At 50.9% G+C, this 24,183-nt stretch overlaps 1 protein-coding gene across 1 annotated transcript in view; it reads right to left on the reverse strand.

The window, feature by feature from the left end:
• DYSF (dysferlin) overlaps positions 1–24,183 on the reverse strand; it is a gene marked incomplete at its 5' end in the record, with an annotated part of 142,399 nt that overhangs the window by 73,459 nt on the left and 44,757 nt on the right. The window contains 8 exons of the mRNA XM_080932124.1: positions 3,524–3,601; positions 4,028–4,121; positions 15,848–16,021; positions 18,559–18,701; positions 18,922–19,027; positions 19,256–19,370; positions 20,470–20,636; positions 20,718–20,849. Of these exons, the coding sequence (XP_080788250.1) occupies positions 3,524–3,601; positions 4,028–4,121; positions 15,848–16,021; positions 18,559–18,701; positions 18,922–19,027; positions 19,256–19,370; positions 20,470–20,636; positions 20,718–20,849 (1,009 nt within the window). The remainder of the gene's footprint in view (positions 1–3,523; positions 3,602–4,027; positions 4,122–15,847; positions 16,022–18,558; positions 18,702–18,921; positions 19,028–19,255; positions 19,371–20,469; positions 20,637–20,717; positions 20,850–24,183) is intronic.

Below are 24,183 nucleotides of genomic sequence, written 5' to 3' on the forward strand. Positions count from 1 at the left end.
CATAAAACTGTGACCTTGTCCTCATATTCCTGGACATCAAGCAGGTTAGCCAAAGACTCTGGGTCCAAAGGCGTCACTACAGTGGCTCTGGTAGCACAGCCCTCATTCTGTACTCTCGTACTGACTACTACAAGGTAGCTCAGTCAGTGCACAGAACACAGAAGTGGGAGATACCAACCAAGCTTCTGAATGTGACTCCGGGGTGAGGACGGTCACTACCCACATCAAGAGACGAAGTTTAAGCAGGGGCCGTCTGAGAGCGTGGGTCAGTGTCACCGGGTCAGCCCGGCACGGGCGAAGCAGCTGACCTGGGTACCAGGGTGAAGCCAGCATCAGAGCCAGGGCACTGTAATAGGAGGGATGGTGGGCAGATAGCAAGGAGGTCTGGACTGAAAAGTCTGGCTTGAGTCCCTCCTGCTCCCCAGTACTTGGGAAGGCCTTGAGGAAAGCTGAAACAGGTTAGACAGCTCCTCCCTACAGCTTCCCCGCCACTCAGCCCCCTGTGCACTGTAAACCCTGGATCCCTTTCCCAGGAACCCTTTCTAAGTGAAGCATTTCACAAGCCTCCAATGCAGTCTGGAAAACCCCTTCCCATGCCTGTCGGTGGATGCCTCGCCTGCCCACCCCGACCCACCAGAGCCAACCTGAACAAAGAGCCTGGCTTAGAAGGAGGGCCAAGCATCCAGACATCAGAAGTCCAAGAGCAGGGGAGTCCTTAATGACATTCAAATCCAGGGGTCCCTATGGCATGGGTAAGCTGAGGTTTAACAGACCCCACTGTGACCTGCCCTAAGAGGAACATCTCTCAGAACCACCGTGCTTTCATTTCACTAGCCCACAGGCCAGCAGAGAGATGTATGACTTCATACGTAGTTTCCCTCAGCGCAGAGGTCACTATATCATGTGGCATCTGGCCTACAGGCCAGCTCTCTTTAACTGGGTTAGCCAAGGAATACACCTTTAATCCCACTGACCTGTGGGGCCCTCAAAGACTATATATTAAACATAACCGGGCTCCCAAAATGGTTTAGAACAACCTTTCCCAAAGATCCTCTGCACAGAGCAGCAACTGTCAACAGAATCATGACTCCGTGCGGCACAGAAGTTCTCAGTGGAGATGGGGAAAAGCATCTATCCTTCAATCACATCGGTGTACACAGAACTGGGAACACGTGGGCTTGGACTGTGTTTAGAGATGACATGATGCTGTCATTTTGAAGTGTCAGGCAAGATGGAACCAGGAACAGAGCTGATGGCAAATGGGGCTCAGTCCTTTGGAGTCAAAGCTTTCAGCTCAGAGAGAAGCATGCTGACATCAGAGAAGTCAATGGGGATTAGATGCTTCCTATATGTTCTCTGTCTGATCTCTCCTGCACACACACACACACACACACACACACACACAACTCAAGCCCACACCACAGACACCTCCCATGGGTCTAGAGAGTGGTTGTGGTCACAAAGGTAAGCCCTACTGAGAAATAGTCCTAACTCAGGCTGCTTGAACAGCAACAGTCCACCAATGTCTCCAAATTCCACATCCACGGGCTGTTGGTGGGGACGAAGCAGATTCCTAGGCCCCGGACAGCTCTAAGCAACTGGAAGATGCTCCCGGTAGTTAACAGTCACGGCTGGACCCTGCCCTGGCCTCAGACATTCTGCCTTCAAACACCAGTTTCCTCCAGAATGCCAGCCGGTGGCTAGGCACAGCATCCAGCAGCCAGCCATCTTAAGGTCAGTTCCCGGGGAGAGATCGCTTTGGTTTAGGGCTTGGGAGTGAAAATAAACACTTGGAGTTTTATGGATTCCCCTGTGTTGGCTGCTGTTTTCCTTTCCAGCCGCTGCTCAATCGGGCCTTTCATTCAGAAGCTGGTGGCCTCTGAGGAAGCCCTGGGCAGCACCCTCAAAGCTCAAGGGACGTCTATCTGTGTGGAAAGTATGACGTCTTCCAGACCAGTGCCTGCCAACCCACTGCGTGTGATCCACATGCTGAGCTCTGGTTCCCTGGGCTACTCTCCTGGGGTAGCTCCTGCCCTTCAGAGTCCTCAGCCAGCTCAGTTCATAGGCCTCCTACCCCCAACCTCAAACCCCCACTAAAAGGAGAAAAAGGATATGCTGAGAATAAACCCGTGTCAGAATCCTAGACACAGCCACTATAGATGTCTAACTGCCCCCATCCGGCCAAAGTCATTATACATTGTCAGGACCCGGCCCTGACGCCCAGCTGAGTGGGGCTGGTCTTTGGGAGCACAGGGACCTGAACTACAGCTGCGGGGAAGAATGAAAGTACAGCAGGGCTTGGAAAAATGGGGCACATGGCTACTAGCCATGCAGCCACTCTGTGACCAGAAGGCACTCTCGGGGAGCCCTGTTCTTAGCCACAGGTAGGTTCTTGCAGGGAAACAACCTTGGACTTAGTTCCCAACTCTATCACCTGTCGGCTAGTTCAACTCAAGCAATCAACAGAACCTACCTGAGCCTGGATTTCTTTACCCATAAAATAAGGAGTTAGGACACCAAGCTGTCAGTGTCTGCCTAGGTACACATCCCCAGGTACTTATGTAAATAAATGTCTTTTGGATGTGCGGTGCTGAAGGTTCTTAGCTGGGGGGAAGGGGGAGACAACACATCTCCCTGAGTGAGCTCCCAGCCCATAGGTGGGAAGATTACAGCAGACCAACCACAACTGAGCGTCACAGTGGACAAAGGGCTCAGAGAAATGCACTAGAGTGTCGAGTGCTGGGGACACAGTGACCAGCTCACCGTTGGGGAGTCAGAGGACATGTGATCTGGGTATGAAACTGAAATTGATGAAGAAACGCTCTCCAGGCTGAGAAAACATTAAATGCACATGCGGGGGGTGGGGGGGCTTGCAATTGTGGATCAAAGCCGGTGGGGGGGGCAGGGCTCCTGGTAAAAGGTAAAAAAGTACAGACACAGTACTTCTCACTACATCTCAAAGGCTTGTTTGACAAAGGCAAATGTGGCACATTCATCTGTCAGGATCCATGCTTCGAAACGAGAGAGAAGTAAGTCCAGTTATGTTTGGAGCAGTACGGAAGGAAACAAGGAGGCCAGGGGGCCGAGAAGGAGCAGGGTCAGTAGTACCCTGCTGTAGCCAAAGTGTGTGGAGCTCTACAGTGAAGTCTTCCATAAAAGACCCCAAGCACAGGTAGGCAACCCAGGAGCTGGGCCTAGGAGCATCAGGGCCTGGGAGTTGGCTCTAAGATGGGTTGGGCCTCCGAAGCTGGGTCTGGGAAGCGTAGGAGCCTAAGGAAGCTGGGCCTTCACAGAGTAACCTTAACAGAGAAAGACATCACTAGCGACACTAGCGACCCAACAAAGAATGGTCCCAGTTGGCCAAGCCAAATCCTGCTGCAATCTCACATGAGGAGCAGCTGCCCCAGACCAGGAAACAGTATCAGGCACTCACAAAAGACAGTCACTCAAGGATCCTGCTAGAGGCAGCAAACACTCTCCACCCTCCATTGGAAGTCCCGGATCCTCTTCTTCGCCCACCTACCAGAGAAGGAGTCCTTGTCCATGGCTGGCAGATCTCGGGCTTGGTACAGGTAGCAGCGAAGGTGGTATCGGTTCCCATCTTCTCTCGGGAGGAAACAGGGAGGTCGTGTGATGAATAGGGTTTCTAAGGACCAGAACTACAGGAAGAGGAAAGTCTGCCCCAGGAAGGGCAGCTGACTCTGGCTGACATCATGCAGATGAGCCTCTTTCGGTTAAGAAGACAGATCCTGGCTCAGAGGCAGCCTGCATCCTTTGAGGCTATCCAATCCCAGGGAGGGCAGGACCAAACTCACGGTTACAGGAATTCCACTGCACACCTCCCATCTCTAACACACAGATGTGAATGCTCACATGCACATGGGCACACACACCAGAAGACTCAACTGGCTTGAGAGCACACACGGTCAGTCCTCTTGAGCCTCAGCACACCCCCACCTGACTATGAAACTCCACTCCAAGTGTGAAGTCACTCGCACACCCTCGGATGCCACCGAACGTCACTTACAGTCAAAGATGCAGGAGATTGTGGGTCTGTTAACGCCAAAGCTCAGAGTGGAAACAGACATGGAGTCTTCACTCTTGTCATCCACCATGCCGCCCTGCAGACACAAAGCTCATCAGGGAACAATGGACAATCGACCCTGGGTCCCTGCTCCCAGCAGCCCCTGGATGCCAGTCTCCCCACACCACACGTTCACACCTCAAAGCCAGAACCAGCTGTGGGTCTGAATCCTTGAGAGGCTCTTATGCCTGAGGGGCAGGGTCCTCAGTGATTGTCCCATCTCTTCCTTGACACCTAGGCCTCTGCCCTTAACCCAGCCCTGGGCTTCAGGCAGGCCATGGTCCCCACAGCTGCCCTTAACAGTCCTTAGAACAAGGCCTTCCCGTTTTCTGCCATTGCAAAGGGATCAGCTACACATGCAGGAGGGACATGCTCCTCTGCAGTGCACTGATGCTTCGCTACAGCTTCATGGGCTCGGGCTCCCACCTCTCTGCAGACAGGAGAGGAATACAGTGCCCCGCCCCTCCTCTTCCTTTGGCCACAGTTTCAACACAGCTCCAAAACTAGATCACTTGAGTTCTGAGGATGCCTGTCACTAACTGTTCCTGTGACTTCAGGCAAGCTGTTTAACTTCCCTGAATCGTTTTTGTATATCAGAGATAATTATACAGTGTCCAGCTCAGAAAGCTGCTGTGTCTATTAAAGATGGATGAGTAGTTCTTAGGAAACTGTCTGGTACCGAGGAAATGCTCAACTGTTCATAGTCCCAATCTTAACACAATCCCAGTCTTAACACAATCCCAGTCTTAAGGGAACAAGGCACAGGAATAAGGCTGAAGGGATGAAGGTGGATGTCAGTAACTATGTACTACACACTTGTGTGCATGCACACACACATACACACACAAGTATATATAAATCACTATATATACATATATATACATATATATTCATTCCTATGTGTTCAGAATTCTTCCAGAAGTGGCTACGAATGTGACTTAGTCAGTCAGTAAAGTACTTGCCTCACACGCATGAAGATGTGAATTTAATCATCAGAACCTATGTCAAAATGCCCACACCTATAATCCCAATGCTGGGGAGGCAAAGACAGGCAGCCTAGCCCAACTACAAGTCCCAGGCTAATGAAAAACTCTGTCTTAAAAAACAAGACCGGTAGATCTGTGGAATCCTCCTCCTGAAGTTGATTTCCAGAGTACATGCACGCGCACACACACACACACACACACACACACACACATATATACATACACATATATACATACACACACATATATACACACACACATACACACAAATATATACACACATATATATACATACACACACATATATACATTCACACATATATACACACACACATATATACATACACACATATACATACACACATATATACATACACACACATATATACACACACATATATATGCATACACACAAATATATACATATACACACATATATACATACACATGGTATACACTGCATACACCACACACACCACTCCCACACATACACATGCCACCTCAACACACACTACATACACCATACACACACCACTACCACACATACCAACACATCACACACATACCACCCCAATACACATAACTCCCATGCATACATATACACACAGACAGACATTAAAAAAGTTATTCCATCTGGACATAATGTCACACTCCTTTAATTTCAGCAGTTGGTAGGCAGAGACGGGTAGATCTCTGTGAGATCAAGAACAGATTGGTCTACATAGTGAGCCCCCAATCAGTGCCTCTCTGGTGCCCAGGACTCCTGGGGTCCCCTCAATAAAAGCAAACCACTTGGCTTGTGCCCTGCCACACTGGTACTCTGCCTTCAGAATAAGCATCTGACGACCATAGGGCCCCTCTTCAGGCAGAGGGTCTCTGGCTCTGAGAGACCAAATGTGGATGGGCTTTAGGGGTATAAGTCACAAGGACACATGGGAAGCAGGTGAAGACACTGAAAGTGGGGCTTCATTGCCCCTAGTACACACGCACATTACACATGTGTGCACATGCACGAGCGCGCACACACACACACATGCACACATACATACACGTGTGCACGTGTACACACAAACATGTATGCACACCTTGATGCTTCTGCCACTGTGGAAGTGGGGAGCAGGGAGCAGGCTCTTCTAGAGATGGGCAATACAGGACTTCAGCCCCTTGTCCTCAGCCCAGCCAGACACAGGCATCCTACAAGCAGGCAGTGTGCTGGGTGAGCACATTCAGGGAAGCTGCCTACCTCACAGGACCCACAATGCATCACTGCTTGCCCAGGCTACCAGTACACACTCACTCTGTACCTTCGTCCACCTCCCTTCATAGTGCCGCTCTGAGCCACTGGCAGGCAGCATTTTCTGGATCCTGTATGCAAACACTGGGCCTGCAGCCTGAGATTGAAAGAGGTATCCCCTCCCTGGGACTTACACAGCTCCTGCACCCGATATCCCAGGCCTGGCCCAGGGCTCCTTAGATTCCTAATGGGATGTCCTACATGGAGCCTAGGTTTCGTGACCTGTCCTACTTTCCCAACGAAGGCCCAGCCACCCTACGTGGTCCACAGGGCTCTCTATCCATTCCCATCTGCTCTGGGACCAGGGATTATTTGGGGAAAGCACTTTGGGAGGCAGGTACATTCCTAGAACCAGGCAGAGGGACAACCTACAGCCTAGTCTGCCTCTGACTCACCTGCTGGGTGCACACACACACACACATACGGGGGGGGGGGCGGAGGGAGAGGGAGGGATACTCTGACCACTGACTCTCCCAGGGGTCTGGACATCACCCTGAACAGACCCCATTAATGTCCCAGAGCAGGGGAGAAATCCTTCCCTACTGAATGTCTGTAGACACTGAATTGGGCTTTAGGGTAGGGACATCCTAACACCACCACCTCACTTATATTCAGACACCAGGTATACCCTGAGACCCCTTTGTCACCTCAGAGATACCACCTGTCAAAGGGGTCAGGGAAACCCACTCTCACACACAGCCTTCCAGCACCCTTATGCACCCTAAAGGGATCTCACAGACCTTATTCTCTTTAGCCCCTTTCAATTACATTGATGTGTGATATGCTGGTTAATAGACCAAATACTCTGATAATGGCTAGTGTGGGCTCCAGGAGAGTACCACCACAACCAGGAACCTCCAACAGTTCCTTGGCACAAGGCCTTAGGAACAGTCACTGAGTTGGTAAGTCTAACCCAGAAGGCCTGTTCTATCTGAAAGCATCTTTCTCCAAATGGAAGACTAGGGCGAAAGCAATTCTCAGGGACAAGCTGAGAAAAGGAGCCCAGAGAGACGCCATCTAAACCAGCATGTGAAAGGGAAGCCTGGTAATGCTGGTACCTGTCAGTCAGTTGGCCACCCCCTACCTTATCCATCATCCCTATGTGGTAATCAAACCCAAGGATCATCCCCAGAGCTGGACCCTGGAACTTTCAGACAAAGGAAGACAAGCCCCCAGAGAATACAGAACAAAGTCTGAAGTGAGCAGCCACATCTCATAAGCAGGGGAGACCAGGGCAAGGTTTCATGTTCTAGGTGGTGATGCTCACCGAGGACCGTGCCAGGCCATGTGCGGTTACACAAAGCAGGAGGACCAGTCCTGTGCCTGGAGTTCCCAGAGTGGATAAGAGAAAGGTGGCCGGCATGACTGATGGCAAGTTCCTGAAACCCTGGTTCTCATCTGTGGACCTGTGAACTCTGCACTGGGATATTACCGCTGGTGCCCTAAGCATGTTGGATGTATCCTTGGTTTCCTAGCTAGATATCAGTAGCACCCCACTTAGTTATAATGCCGAGATGTCTCCAGACACTGCCGGATGTCACTTAAGGGAAGAACAGTATACCTCATTTAATAACATTCACAGAAAAACAGATGACAGACCCACAGCCCTCAGACCCTTCCATTCAGGGTTTCTAACTTTGTCACTTCCTCAGTCCTGCGTTAAGCTATTCCTCACCCAATGCTCCGCTTCTTCCCCTCTAGTTTTTTTTTTTTTTTTTTTAATGTCCTACATCCACCTTCTTCCTTCTGCCACAGGGCCTTTGCACAGGCTGTCCTTACCACAGCACAGCCTTTCTGCTACACTAACTTTAGAGCTTCCCTCAGCTAGGTCATTGCAAAGCACAGGCCCTTTTCTTTTTTCTGCCTGCTTTCAGCAGCTTGCTACCTCTCCAGTTTACCTCTCATAGACAACCTTTATATCACACACACACACACACACACACACACACACACACACACGTCATATCCCTCCCCTCCCCCTCAGGAGGCCAGGGTCTGACTCTGCCATAGGAGAAACCCCCCAGGTTGTCTTGGTAACCAACAGGATGCTCTGTATGTCAGAAGGGCAGAGCAGGATTTTTGGAGCTTCCATGTTGGGAAGGCTTCCTGCAGTGGGGATGGCGTGATTATGGATCAGGGAGCCAGCAAGGGCTGAGGTAGCCGGTGGGAAGGACTGGACTGGATGCCTAGTGTGATTCTGTGAACAGCCAGGTGGTCATGGGATGCCGCTGCTGGCTGGGGTCTCTGCCCATCTGCCCCTCACCCGCTCCTGCCCAGCCTTGTTGGCCTAGGGCATTGAGTTTCCCACAGTCACATTCTTCACTCCATAGCTCATGCGGAGACTCCCAGGCTGGGGCTGGCAGCCATGCCTTCTGTGGCCACACACTGTGTCCCAGGGCAAGCTGTATATGGGATCCTGTGGTTCCCTCAGTGGGGGACTGGGCAGCCTCCAACCCACTGCTGCCCGGCAGGAGGCCATGGGTCCCTGAAGGAGCCTGAGGCAGTAAGGAATAGAAAGTGGGCCTCGGAGATGCTATGGAGTGCCCCCAAATGTCCCCAAAGCTGAAGCCAAGTCTAGTTGGGCCTGCCCAGTACTGATCTCCAAGTCCTTCAACCAAAAGGAGGTGGGCAGGTTTCTGGGTGCTTTACAAAAGGGGCCCCTCTCTTATCCTGATGAGATGGGGAACTAGAAAAGGCCCATCAGTGTGTTTGAGGTTCTTTGTGAGCTATACACCACCCACCAAGAAGGTTGCTGTGGTCTCTAAAGGGAGCTCTGAATAACCTATATTCTGGGGACCCTATCAGCACCCGTGTGGGGAGCAGGGAGGGAGACTGTGAGAAAAGGGTGAACAAAGAAAGCAGTACCACACCATGGCCGGGGTTGAGGGTCAGCAAGGCTTATTGGGGGAGACTCCTAGAATTCTCCCTGCCCCAACCAGGTCAAGCAGGGAGCCATAACCTAGCACAAGTGTGTGCCCTCTTCCTCCTTCCAGAGAAGACCACACCCACCACTGGACAGGAAGAAGAAGCAAGAAGAGCCTGGTGTCTGCACCACTGGGAAGGACTCTACTGCAAACAGGGCTAGAGACCCCACGGTGGCCAGTGCTGCATACTACTCCCATAGCCACGGAGTAGATTATATGCTCGGGTCTCAGCAAGGCTATTATTAGGCAGACAAGAAAACTACCTTCACTTACCACTTAAGAAACTACCTTTCAGAACAGAGACGGTAGCACAAGCCTATAACACTGCCACTTGGGATTCTGTAGCATGAGAGAGCAAAAAGTTCTAAGACAGCCCGAGTTACAGAGGCCGCCTAGGTTATCATGAGACTGTCTAAAAGAGCCAAAAAAAAAAAAAAAAAAAAAGGAAGGAAGGAAGGAAGGAAGGAAGGGAAGGAGGGAGGGAGGGAGGGAGGGAGGAAGGAAAGAAGGAAGGAAGGAAGGAAGGAAGGAAGGAAGGAAGGAAAGAAGGAAGGAAGGAAAAGAAAAGAAAATTCACACATATCTGGGAAATGTCCCACAGGCTCCAAGCCTTAACATGGAACCCTGGCTGGACCTTGTCTGGGGAGCTGGCAGTTGACCATTGGCTGGCAAACTCTCAGATGACCCTCCAGATCTCCACTATCTTCACTCTGACCTCATCAGCAGTTCTGCAGGGACATTGGGATAACATAGAGGGACACAGCTGTCTTTGGTTCCCACCTAAAGGCAGTTCAACTGAAACAAGTTGTCTTCAAACTGGGTTCCTAATGAAACCTGCCTCCTGGGGCTGGTTAGACATCGTCTATAAACAAAGTCAGTGGCCACAGGCACCTGTGGTGCGTATCCTAGGACAGAACATAAGGGACCCCCCCCACACACACACACAAGCAGCTAGGCCATTCACACCTTCACCACTGTGGGCTATGCAGGATCTATCACAGATGCAGTGCCTGTCAGGGCACATCATTGTGACAGATCATCCAGGGCCAACATTGGCTCTGTGCCAACAGAGGTTTATTTGCCAAACAGGGCACGGGCCAGATTTGGCTGGTGCCCCACATTGTGTTAGCCCTGCTCTATTCTTATTTTGCTATGCTATTATCTTCCCTGTCTGATGGGGAAGAAGAATCAAGGTTCAGCAGCGCTCGTCTCTCCGCTGAAGTTAAACAGTTGACTAACAAGACCAAGGTTTCTCTCCCAGAAACCATCAGATCAGGGCATCTGAGCAACATTCCAGATAAGTACAGAGGGCTGAATGCCAGGCTGGAGCCAGAAGTCACACCCAGGACCTAGGGCACTCTCCTGGCTGCCACTATATGAGCCCCACACAAGACAGCAGGCCAGACCAACAGAAGATAGCCCTTTAAAAGAGGGAGTGGACCGGAGACCTCCCTTCCCAATCAGGTTTTAAATAGAACAGCAGGCAAGGGTGCAAACCCATTTAATTTGCAGCTGAAACTGGGGTTTGGACTCAGCCGCTAAAGTCTTCACTGGAGTCTTTGCAGACTACTGCCTGAGAGACCCACGGAGCCGGGAAGGGCACCAGGCAACCCGGAGAGTGCCACTGCCACGTGTGGGCTGATTCAGGCCCAGTGTCCTCCCGAGGTCCTCCCTCTGTGCACACGTGCAGGCTGCGGAGACATCCAGGGCAGGTTCCTTCCTGCGCCAGCTGCCTCAAGAATTTCAACAAGTGTCTGTCCCATTTTGCCTGAAAGTGCTCTGATTCTTCACATCTGTTTTCTTAGAATGACTGGTAAGAGTGCCCCAGGCCAGAGTTTTTAAAAATTAGGAATAGAAGAACATAGACCCTCATGTGTGATGTTATAGTCAGGGCTCCAACTGTGCGGGCACACACAGAGTGGTATGTGGATAGGAGCTAGAATAGCTGTCCCCAACTGTAAAATAGGCTAATGTCAGCATACAAGGCAACATGTAAAACTATCTGCATGAGCTGTGATATGTGGTTTAAGAGATACAGTAATTCTTTCTTAGGGACTTGGATTTTCTAGAGGAGTGGATATGCCAGCAGCCTGACACTAGAATTTAGTTATCATACAGACACATATGCAACATTCAGATCTGCCAAAGGGCAGGTGAACACACACACACACACACATACACACATACATATACACACACACACATATAAACACACATACACACAAACACACACATACACACACATACACACATACATGCACACACACACACACACACACACACACACACACAAGGGGGTGGAAGAAGGGAAAGGGAGAGAGATGCATCCAACTTCCCAAGGCTCCTGCAGCTCCAAGGCTTACATGCACCTTTGAACATGGAAGTCTTTCTCAGTTCTCAAGGCACCAAAGGCTGCCAGCACAGGCTTCAGGCCTGTCTCCTCCCTCCCTCCCAGCCAGGCTGCCTCTGAAGTTCAGGAAGCTTTGCCCCTCTTGCAAGGCCAAGTGCAGAGGCAGGGCTTGGAAAAATCCTTGTGCCTTGAGGGCAGGCCTAGGGCAAGGGCGACAGGACAGATTCCGTGAGCTCATCCTCAGCAGCCGTCACCAGAGTTCCCAGAGAGGCTGGTGGCGTCAGGAGGGGGGTTGACTGGGTGGGAGCCCAGGCGACGGTGGTTGTGGCGGCAGCAAGGGGTGTGGGGTAAGGAGGAGGCTGATGGAACCCGCTATAATAGCGGCTTTGTACTCCGATTCCCAGCTCCCTGGGAACGCCAGGAAGATTATGAAACCCGGTGTCTTTGGGAATGCCAGGATATTAGCTGGAAAAAGAATAATACGAAAATAAAATAATGCTCGGGATGGAGACAGCAGACGCTTAGCAGAATGAGCCAGGGCCTCCCGCTCTGAGGAGGGAGCCAGGCTTGGCCCCTGCTGCTGGTGCTAACGAGCAGACAGGGCCTGCCTTCCAAAGAGCCGATTTCCAGAGGGAGCAGGCAGACCAGGCCCAGCCCTGCTGAGGATGCACAGGCCAGAGGAGGGTAGTAGATAGAAGGCATAACCAAACCTGGTCCTAGGGCCCAGACATTCAAACCCATCAGAGTCCCAGGAGGTTCCCTTAACCCCACCCACAGTCCTTCCCTGGCTCTTTCAAGCACCGGCCTCCTCAGCATGGTCACTCCAGAATAAGTACAGAACAGCAAAGAAACAGGAGGCAGCAGGTTTACTCACACTCACACATAAGCATCTCTAACTCACACAGGAGTTCCCCATGGACCAAGCTACTAACATCAGATCCACCAAAGCAGGACAATCTGTCGTATCTTTCCTCACCAACCATGACTCTGGTCATATACCCAGACTCCCTCAGAACAGAATCCAAGTGGAGGACAATGTACAGTATCTTCTGTTCTTACTCAAAGATGGCCCCGGAGCCAGCCACAGCTGCATCATCCCTCCAGACCTTGTTGGATGTAGAGATTCTTGCTACCCCACACAGGCACTGCATCAGAGCTGGCATTGTAATTAGTCCTTAGTTGACTTCTGTGCTCATTAGCCGCACAGTCACCGCTAATATTCCAGGGCTGCTGAGATATAATCTCTTCCATGAGGGATTTAGCAGAGTCCCTGAAGCGTGGGAGGCAGAAACAACAGGATCCAGAGCACCCCCTGAAGCTTGTCACCCTACCACACCACGTTAAGGGCAGGCACCAGGCGACATCAGGGACCCGCAGTGGTGTCCTGGTAACAGAACACCGGGCAATGTGTCCTGAGACACAGCACAAGACTGAGTTCTGGTCCCTGGGCCAAGACGCCAGAATGTTCCAGGGAAAGGCCAGAAAGCTTAGAGATAAAGTTCTTGCCTGCCCTTCAACTAGACTAGAAGCACTTGAAGGTGACTGCAGAAAGGGGCTGTTGTATGGGGGTATGTGGGATGTGATCATGAGTCTGAGTACTCATGGCTCATGAGTGTGTGTGACTGAAGGGATTCCATGTGCTCAGTTACCAAGTGATCCAGGCCATCGTTACCATGAAGGATGATGGCCGTCCAGACACTGGACTCTGAGGACACTGCAGAACTCTGTGTGATACACCACAGCAATCAGACTATTTCCCTCAGATTCCCTGATGGTCATGTTCCCCCAGAGATACTGAGGGATCCTGGGGCTGGTTCCTCCCACATGGCATAAGCTAATCACAAATGAATCAAAATCCACCCACCCTCCCGTGTCTGTCAGTTTAACATGTGACCTCAGTGATCCTCCCAGGACATGCTCCTCCATTAATGGCAAACTGCTCCCCTGCTTCTGGGAAATCTCATGGCCACCCTGCCCCATTCCTCCAGTCATTGCTTCAAGAATCTTAGGCCCACGTCTCCTGGCCTTGCTTGACTTCCTTCAGTCCCACCCTGCTTCGGTACCTGCCTTCATGTGCATGTTTCTGGGCACCTCTAGCCATGTGCCCCACCCGTCCCAGCTGACATTTCCCTGCCCTGGTGGCCTGCCGGGCAGCCACTAGATCGGCTTTCCTCACATGGCTAGACCGAATGTCAAACTTGTCAGAGCCAGCAGTGAACTCATAGCAACACTGGGCTCACCCTGTGACCAGCACTCTCAGCTCCCTTCCTGTCTAACATCACTGAGCCTCTGGCACCCTGTGTGTCCCTCTGCCATTCCAAATACCACCTTGGTCCTTGGGGTCCTTCTTCATGTGGTTGCCTCATCTATAGATCTTCTGACAGGAGATTATTTCCCTCAATTACTTCCCATAACTAGTTTACTAATGGTCCCCAACCCCTGCTTGAGCCAAACCTTACCTATGCTCAACATTGCCCCAGTTCCCTGGTGGCCATAAGAGTCCTGACTACCCTCCAGAACTCTCTGCTGACCACTATGTCCAGTTTCTTTCCCTTTTCGGAAGGTCCTCTATCAAACCCAGTGATGCTGCCAATCACAGAACCTAAGTGTGGTCACCCAGAACCTCCCACCTCCCCTCACAGGCACAGGGCCTGGCGTGGGGACCCAACCAACTAAGGCCATTTTCTTCCCAGAGTTGAGCCACTCTGGGCTCTCCATGTGGGATGAAGGCAGCATGACTTTGTCTACTTGTGGCTGTCAGGATATGACATGCTTTCTGTCACCAGTATCATTGTTGCTACCAAAAAGAAAACCAGCCCTGATAAACCTCAATTTCCTGCCACCTCGTACCTGGCTCCTCTCCAGTACTTTCCCCCTATGTGAGACCCAAAGCCCAAAGCCCCCTTGCTCATCAGCCCGTGAGAATGAAGTCTCCCCATAGTACACACTACTCACTAAGCCATCTCCCCAGATTAATTGGAATGAATCTATTCCCTTCGGTGCTTGCCCAACCTTCCTCACACTCTTCCTCCTCCACTCCCAGCCTCAGCACAAGACCATCCCAAGTCCCTGCCAAGTGCCCAATCCAGGCCATCACAGGACAAAGAAAGCCACCCACCACCCTGCTTCATGAAAACCACAGATCTAGCTCATCTGTTCCCGTCCTGTCTAACAGCTGTCAAGTGGCCCAGAGCTCACTGTCTGCTTTTCTCCTAGGCTTTGTCTAGAACTAAAAGGTTCTCTCTATGAGCCTGTGACAGCCTGTCACCTGGCCTCCAGATGGTCTCTTCTACTGCAGTGCTGAGATGGAGGGCCCCCTCTGGCCAGCTCTTGAGGGCCACCACTGGCTGCCACCTCCTTCTCTGCTTCCATTCAGCACATCCTGGGCCCACCCCCACGAGATTCTCACAGACCTTACAGTTGCTCCAACCCACTGATATGCACATATGAATTGGTATAGATGGTCTTGTGTACAAAAGCTAATTGGCCTGCTTTCCAGGTTCACATCCCAGAGCACCCACAAAGAATGCACATGTAATGCCGGCTGCGTGTCAGAAGTGGCGGCTTCACTTAGGCCTTTCATCCTGTCTCCAAGAGTCTCTAGTCCTGCAGAGCAAAGAACCGAGAACAGCCTGTATGCCATCATCTCATCCTGGGACTCATTGCTCAGATCTTGAGTAACTTGAACCAACCTCAGTACTACTAACTATGGAAATGCTGCAGGGGACAGGTAGCCATCCAAGATTTCCCTTTTTCATGGGTATGTGTCTCCCCTAAACCTTAGCAAGTCTCTGCCTGGGTAGAACTGTGTCCAGCCAAAGATAAGCAGGGTCACCAGACCTCTCCAGTCAGTCCCAGATATCTCCCATCTATCCCAGCCCATCTCTGCAGGAAGCTCCAAACTCATGGGCTTTGCTGTCTGGTGAGCCATTCAGAGGCCCAGGCTTCCTCCCTCTGTGCTCTCTCATCTTCCCACTCAGACAAGCAGTGGGTCTTCCAGTGTCAAGGAAGAAGCTGTCTTATTTTAGGAAGACACCCAGAAGGCTGTTCACTCTCCCCACAGGCTACCCCACAGGGACCAAAGCCAGGATGGCTGGCCAATGTTCCATCTGAAAGCCACGACCCTGGGGGCTCCATGTCTGTCCCACATCAGCCTTGGAAAGGCAAGCTGTACCCCACCCAAGTTCAGCCAGATGCAACCCAATGTACCAGGGCCCCCTCAAGGGCAAACACAGCTGCAGGTCCCGTCTTCTCCAGTGGCTCCATGCGACGGCGCCAGCGGCGGCGGCGGAAGGCGTCTGTCTTGCGGTACTCCAGGTGGAACTTCCAGCCAAAGAGAGAGGCGTATTCCCAGCCCTCGCCCTCAGCCTCTGCCTGCCTGTGCTGGAGGAGAGAGAAGGCAGGATTCCAAGAGGTAAGCCTGGAAGAGCCACCTGGAAGAAGATGGCTTTGAGCAGCCTTGAGAGCAGGCAGCCCAGGAGGGAAAGGAGGCTCCTAGGCCACGAGGTAGCCAAGGAGGCCAGTGGGGAAGGTAGACTGCAGCTGGGCTAGACACTGGCTTCTTCGGGGCTGTTTATTTGAACTCAGGGTGGACTGCCCAAATCCAAGCTTTCTCATTTTCTTTTCATCCTCCACATCCCAGCTTTAAACATGGAAATGGGCCTACAGTTCTGAGGCAAAGTGTAGAGCCCATTTCCCAAACTCAGACTACTTCTCACCAGGATGTGGACCTAGGACAACTGTGAGGGGCACCTGTCTCTCCTCTAAAGGGATCTTTTCCCACAGGAAGCCTGGAAATGCCTGGCCCTGGGCCCTGTGAGAGAGTGACATAGCACTGTTATTCAATGTCAACTCAGTCTGGGTGCCTAAGCGAAGCCCACATCTCTAACAACCAAATGTGCTCCATAAAAAGAGCTGTCAGTTTGGTCTATAGCAGCTTGTCCAAAACACTTGCCTCTCCTGAGACCCCAGACATCCCTCTCTAGAGCCTCTGCTCAAAGGAAGGGGATACAGCTCCCCTAAAGACTGCACTTAGAGAAGAAGAGCCCTGGTTCTGCTACCAAACATCCAATTGTGTTTTTAGAAATGTAGAGTAGATGCCAAGAGATCCAAGGGAGGCAGGTGCTGAGGCTGAGTTGAGCACAGGCTCTGGAACAAGCATATGTGGTCATATGTGCTCACAAGAAAGTACTGTGTGCCTGCCTTATGTTCCATGGCATGGCCAGAAGTGTGGGCTCAGGACACAACCCACCACTAGTAAACTACCTCCCTGTGGAGACGTGTGTGTCATAGGACATCCCGCCAGACAGTAGCCAAGGGCAGACAACTCAGAGGGTATAGACCCCATCCACTGCCTCCAAGTGAGGTATCTGTAAGGTTCAAGAGTCCCTTCCAGGTCACAGCCTTTCCTGCGACAGCATAGTGTCCGTAATGTGGAATCTACCTCTAGGAAGCCAAGAACTAAGGTTCTTTGACATCCTTGAGCCTCCTAGGACTGTAAGTGGATGCTGCCGGTAAGTTCCACAGTACTCATATCTACTCTACATGTTTGTAGATCCATGAGTACCAAGTGTGAGCTGTGGAGCCTGGTATGACCTGCATGTTGTGGATGTAGTCTGTGTTGTGGGAGTGTGATCTGTGTGTAGAATGTGACCCACATTCTCAATGTGATGTGCATGTGTGCTAGATTGATCAGGGTGTGACCCGTCAATGAATTCACCAGGCCTTGGGGTGTTTTGAATGAGAATGTCCCCCAGAAATTTGAATACCTTGTCCCCAACTGATGGCACTGTTTGGGGAGGTTGAGGTGATGTAGCCTTGCTAGAGAAACTGCATCTCTGGGAGTGGGCTTTGACATTTAAATCCTCCTGCTTCCTCTCTGCTTCATGTTTCTCTCTCTCTCTCTCTCTCTCTCTATATATATATATATATATATATATATATATATATATATATATTCTCTGTATTTACATTTCAGATGTTATCCTCTTTCCTCCCACTCCTACCCTCCTCCCCCTCCTCTTGCTTCCATGAAGGTGCTCCCTCTTCCAACCACCCTTTCCCACCTCAGAGCCTTGAGTTCCCCTACATTGGGAAAATGAGCCTTCACTGACCAAAGGCCAGTCCTCCCATTGATGCCAGACAATGCTGTCCTCTGCTACATATGCACCTGGAGCCATGGGTCTCTCCATGTGTGCTCATTGGTTGATACTTTAGTCCCTGGGAACTCTGGAGGGTTTGGTTGGTTGGTAATGTTGTTCTTCCCATGTGGTTGCAAACCCTTTTTAGCTCCTTCAGTCCTTTCTCTAGCTCCTTCATTGGGGTCCCCGTGTTCAGTTCGATGGTTAACTATAAGCATGCTCAGCTGTATCAGTATGACTCTGGCAGAGCCTCTGAAGAAGCATCCATATCTAACTCCTGCCAGTTAGCACTTCTTGGCATCAGCAATAGCGCTTGGGTTTGGTGGCTGCATATGGGGTGAATCCCCAGAAGGAAGGCCAGAATGTGGATGCCTCAGTCCTTCTTAGAAGGGAGAACAAAACACTCACGGGAGGAAATACAGGGACAAATGGAGGAACAGGAATTGAAGAAAAGATCATCCAGAAACTGCCTCACCTGAGTATTCATGCTTATGTTTCAAGGTGTGAGCTCCGGGCTTCCTTCCAGCTGCCATGCCTACTAATTGCTGCTATGACTCTCAAGTATGATAGACTCTAAGCCTCTGAAACTGTGAGCCCAAATAAACTCCTTTGCCTTGGTCACAATGCATCAACCCAGCAACTTATCTATATAACTCATACAGGTCTGCAGTGCATGCTACAAGCACGCTCATACGATTGTTAATGCATTCGGGTATACCCTATGTCCACTAGCCTCCTTCATCCAGAAGCCCCACCCCCATCCACCTCCCCTTGGCTTACCCTCTTCAGTGCCTCCATTTGGCTGAGGTCCCTCCTGCGCAATCGGACCCACCGTCGACGCCTGTGAGTGTAATACATCTTCTCAACAGGGACCCAGTGTTTGGGCTTTCGGTCTGGGGGTATAGTGATGCTGTATTCCCAGCCTAGGAGGTGAGGTAAAACCTGTTAGTCACTGTCAACAAATCCCCTTCTCTCCTAAGCTATCTCTCTATGCTCAGATCCTGAGCAGCTAAAAGCTCTGGGGTGTGTTCAGGACGTTTCCTGTGTGACCTGGCCCACTGAAAGCTGGGCAACTGCCTGGGGCCTTCCACTATCTCACTGGCATAGAGGTAGGGTGGGACCCCAGGCTCTCTGTGCTCCTACCTTGTTCATCTACAGCCCGATTGAGGTCTGTGGACCATTCTTCATCTTCCCACTTCCAGCCCAGTGGGCATTCAATGTCATCCTTCGGAAGCACCTTCTCCCCGTTCTAGAGACACAGTAGGCAAGCATGAGGACGTAGACCGGGCACCCGTGTGATTCGAGGTCCCCATCCTCGTGGAGCACAGAGTAATCATCTCAGCAAGTAGGGGCAGGAGAGAAAACACCCACCTTTCTGAGTCACAGGGGCAGGAGAGAAAACACCCATCTTTCTGAGTCACAGGCTTTTTGCGGGACCCAGAAAAAGCATACACTGCCCACCTGCAGCAACTCTTACCACATCTGTGTAGTTGTCACTCATGTAAATCCACTGGCCTCCAGGTAGCCGGGTCTGGTTCTCAAACACCTCCTCCACAAAGCTCAGATGACCAGCGTCAGCATCATGGAGCAGGCTTTGGGGGACAGAGAGGGAAATGAGGAGTAGCAGGGTCACCCCACCATCCTCTGCCTCCAGGATGGCACCATACCTCAGCCCACCTACACTGTCAACCTCACTTTGACACAGAGGGAAGGGTAGTGCCGAGAAACTGGAACACAGAGGGAAAAGGGGGTCCAGAAGAGGAAGAGATGGTCACAAGCCTAAGAATGTGTCACCTGAGAAACAAGAAGATCTAAGAGAACCAACAGAAGCCGCCCAGCGGATAGCACTAAGGAAAAGTCATCGAGCTATATGCATCAAAGATTTAGTGCTTGGGTCTGTGTTATACTTCAAACTTAAGAAAAAGCTACTGGGTGTCATTTAGCTATAAAGGAGAGGACAGAGTGACCGAGGGAGCATCGAAGGATTGCACCAAGTGGGGCTCCTCAGGGGGCAAGTGAGCTGGAACAGGAAGCACCATATATGTGCAATGGCAGGACATTGTTGTATCATGGAGGATAAGGCACATGACTGGGTGCCGACTCCAAGGTATGCTTAATAATAAAGGACTCTGTGCACATGTATGAATATGTGTGTGTGCATGCATACACACAGCAGGTGCAGGTTTGTGGGGGGAAGGCTATGTACACATACTGTGGCATGCATGTGGAGGTCAGAGGACAATCTTGGATGTCGGTCCTCACCATCCATCTGTTTGAGACAAGGTCCCATGATGGTTTACTGCTGAGTATGCCAGGCCAGTTGGCCCAAAGGCCTTGGGGGCTTCCCCTGTCCCTGCTCCCATCTCCTTATGGGGGAGGGCCATAGACAAGCACCACACTGGGCTTTATCATGGGTTCCAAGGAACTGAGCTCCCCAAGTCCTTAGTTTTGTGTGGCAAGTGCTTTGCCACCTGAGCCATCCCCAGACACATAGTACTTCCTTTCTGAGTGTTTTAGCTATTCCTGGTAAGTCCCAGCCCCAGGAGAGTCCAAACCACAGTCTCTGTGACCAGCAAGGAGCAGGCAGAAGGATTCACAGGGATCAAGACTTGGGAAGAAGGTCTGGGCAGAAGAGGGAGCAGTTGTTGGGCATCCTAGCCTAGCCCTCCACACCCTGGGACCACCACTCACGTCTTCTCTGGACACACGAACCAGTCTCCTGCCCAGGCCCAGCCAGCTGACGGACGAAAGCTATCCTTTGGTAGTTTGATCTTGCCTGTGACGTCAGAAAACTTGGGGTAGGTGAGACCCGTCGTGCCCCAGTTCCCGACCAGCGCCAGCTTTGTCTGGTTCTCATACTGTAGACCAAAGAATGAGGAGAGGTGAGGGGACTCACACATCTTCAGAATCCAAGGGCCAGTAGGCTGGCGGGCACTCACCGTTTCTGCAAAGACGGAGAGCTTTCCCTCTGCAAACTGATTGAATTCCTTCTCATCCACAGAGAGCCCGAACCAGAGCTTGATCCGGATCTGCACAGGCATCCGGGCCCCAGGCGTGCCTTCCATAGGATACTGGAATCAAAGAAACACAAACACACATAGCCCCTCAGGTCTGGGCATACCATTCTCTTGGGGGACCACCCCAAATGTCATAAAAGCTTCCCCCGCCCCAAGAGTCCTGTTCATCAAAGAAGACAGTAGCAGCTATGTAGGAGTTGTCCACAGATGAGGTCATGTCTACAATAGGGTCTCTAATATCCCCTCCCCCACCACCTTCTTACATCTGCCATTTGAGGGAACGTTTTATTACTGTGGAATAGGCTCATCTCTATAAGGTCCAGTAGGGCACCCACCACAAGCCATCCAAAAAGTGGCTCACGTGAACCAGGGAAATGGGGTTTTCACGATTTGACATTAACTAATTTAAGTGGCTCTAGGTGGCTGCTGCGCTGGACAGCACCAGCCTAGAAACAGCAGAGCTCCGGGAGAGGAGCAATTAAGGCTGCTCCATTTCATCTTCAGCACTTCAGCATTGCATCCAGCGTCCCCACAATTTCAAGTGCTTATCAGCATGTTAACCACTGTTCAGCTGGTTTTTATCCCGAAGGCTTCAGAAGCTCTGCCAAGTGGATTAGCCACAACAACCAACATTTAAAAACACATATATGTTCCCTACGATTACGTCACCGAGTGACTGAAACCAAAGGTCAGATTTGGCCTCGGGGAGCAGAGTTCCTCCCTCTGGAAATGACACCCTGTCCCCTAGCAGAGCCAAGCGTGGTAAGAGACACCTCACTGAATAAGAGAGAAGAAGGGAGTCCGGGTGGGTTCAGAAGAGGCTGAGAGTCCAGGGTGCGGGTTCCCAAGCTGGTGGGGAAGCCTGGAGCCCTTGCAGGTGGAGCCTATGTTGAGAGAAGGCTTGGGAAGTGGTGCAGACCACTGTTGGCCGACCCTCTCTCCTTCCTCATGCCACCTCATCTCTGTTGTCCCTTGGAGAAGTGTGGAGACATTTCTTACCCCCGGAACTCCCTGTGGTCTTCACTTTAGCCGCCTCCTCCCTCAGGGTGGCTAGCTGTCCTTTTCCCTCCAAGCCACCAGCCCTTGGGACATGGTAGAAATTCCTCCCCCCCCCCTACTTTCCTCCACCTCGAGCTCCCCACCACCAGCCTCCCCCAGACGGGGCCAGCCTGCCCAACCCAAAATAGCAACAGCAAATAAAGAAATGTCTAGTTTGGGGCTCCTCTCCTCGGCTGGTGCTCACATTTTCCAGCTTGGGTTTAAGTTAAGGAACACCAGTGTTTGCCTGGTCTCTGCCTGTTGCCAACATTTTTGTGACGCTTGCTCAGGAGCTACTGGCAGGCTCATGAACTCTGTGGGGAAGACTTCGAGAAACAATTCTATGTCTTTCTCTCTCTCTCTCTCTCTCTCTCTCTCTCTCTCTCTCTCTCTCTCTCTCTCTCTCTCTCTCTCTCCTTCACTTGGAATCAGAGAACATTTTCAGCTCACATTCTCCTGAAGGCTTCAGGGCCAAGAGGTCAGAATGGAGGGAGAAGTGCTTCAGAACCTACCAACCTATTCCCACAGTCTCCCCTTCCACAGCCGCACACAGGGGAAGGGGCAGCCCATGAGAGCAATAGGAAGGACAGAACTTGAGGTTAGGATCAAACAAAGAATGTCCCTCAGATGGTCTGGAGTAGATAGACCGTTCATGAGGTCATAGTTCCTGCCCAACACACACACACACACACACACACACACACACACACACACACACACACACACTTTCCCCCTGAAAGGCCAATCTCCCAGTGTACCATTTATCTCCGTCCTGGCTGTCTGAGTTAGGATTATCATTGCCATGATGAAACACCATGACCAAAAGCAACTTGGAGAGGAAAGGGTTTATTTGGCTTATACTTCCATATTGTTGTTCATCATTGAAGAAACTCGGAATTCAAACAGGGCAGGATCCTGAAGGCAGAAGCTGATACAGAGGCCATGGAGGGGTGTTACTTACTAGCTTGTTCCTCATGGCTCACTCAGCCTGCTTTCTTATAGCACCCAAGACCACCAGCTCAGGGGTGGCACCACCTACAATGGGCTAGGCCATCTCCCTAATTAATTTCAATCACTAATTAAGAAGGTTTGCCTACAACCTAATCTTATGGAGGTGCTTTTTAAACTAAAGTTCATTCCCCTCAAATGACTTTAGTTTGTGTCAAGTTGACATGAAACTATCCAGCACACAGCCTCGGATGGATCTCCAAGGTCACCATCTGTAGCACAAGGGACAACCCCAAAAGGGAGAGAAGAGCAGAAGGAGAGAGCAACAGCATCCATCGGCCACCGAGTTCACCAAGTTCTACAGCATTGTCTAACCAGTCCTCAGCTGAGTAATAAGGTGGACAGCCTCATTCCCATTTAATAGATGGAAGAAAGTAGGTGACTCAGAGAGCTTTGGTGAGCTACCCGAGGCCAGATAGAGCTCCATTTGACAGAATTACAACCCATTCACACAGACTATGCAGCTGAAACCAACTCTCTCTTCCTACCCCAAGGGACAAGAAGAATGGCTGGCCAATAACAACAACAAAAACAAAAATGAAAAACAAAACAAAAAAACAAAAAAACAAAAAAACAAAAAAACAAAAAAAAAAAAAACAGGCTCTGTTCAGAAGAGTCAAGGCTGGGCTGGAGAGACGGCTCAGTGGTTAAAAGCACTGGTTGTTCTTCCAGAGGTCCTGAGTTCAGTTCCCAGTGACCACATGGTGGCTCACAACCATCTGTAATAGGATCTGATGCCCTCTTCTGGCATATCTGAAAACAGTGACAGTGGACTCATATACATTAGATTTATTTTTTTTAAGTTTAAAAATAAAAGAGTCAAGGCTGAGATGTGGTCAGTGGTGACCTCCTGGAAGCTCTGAGGTATGAGGTAAAGAAGGGAACAGCTGCAAGAGAGACTTTGGAAAAATGGGCTGGGATGGAGGCAAGACTGAGGAGGCATTGAAGGCAGAGCCGTTAAGAACAACTAGAAACAAACAGCTGGCTTCCTGGTCACTAAGAATAGCTGTATATGAAGAAGGCCTCTCTTGAGATGCACACTGTGCTATGGCCATCTGGTCACAGCCTTGACCAAAGCCACTCTGCATCCTAATGTTTGCCTGGGGGAAAAGGACGGAATCCCCCACACAAGCACCCACTCACTTTCCCTTCATCAATAGAAGCTGAGGTCACTGGAGAAAGGTTAGAGCTGTCTTAGAAGCCAGGAAGGATTCTTGAAAGAGATCAGCTTTAGTAAGCAATAGTCTTGAATATACACATAAACATGCACACACATACACACACACACACACACACACACACAAGGCATTTAATTGGCTGCTTCTTCTTCTACTACTTCCTC

This window comes from Micromys minutus (genome assembly GCF_963924665.1).
Source record: "Micromys minutus genome assembly, chromosome: 18".
In the NCBI taxonomy this organism is placed as follows: Eukaryota; Metazoa; Chordata; class Mammalia; order Rodentia; family Muridae; genus Micromys; species Micromys minutus.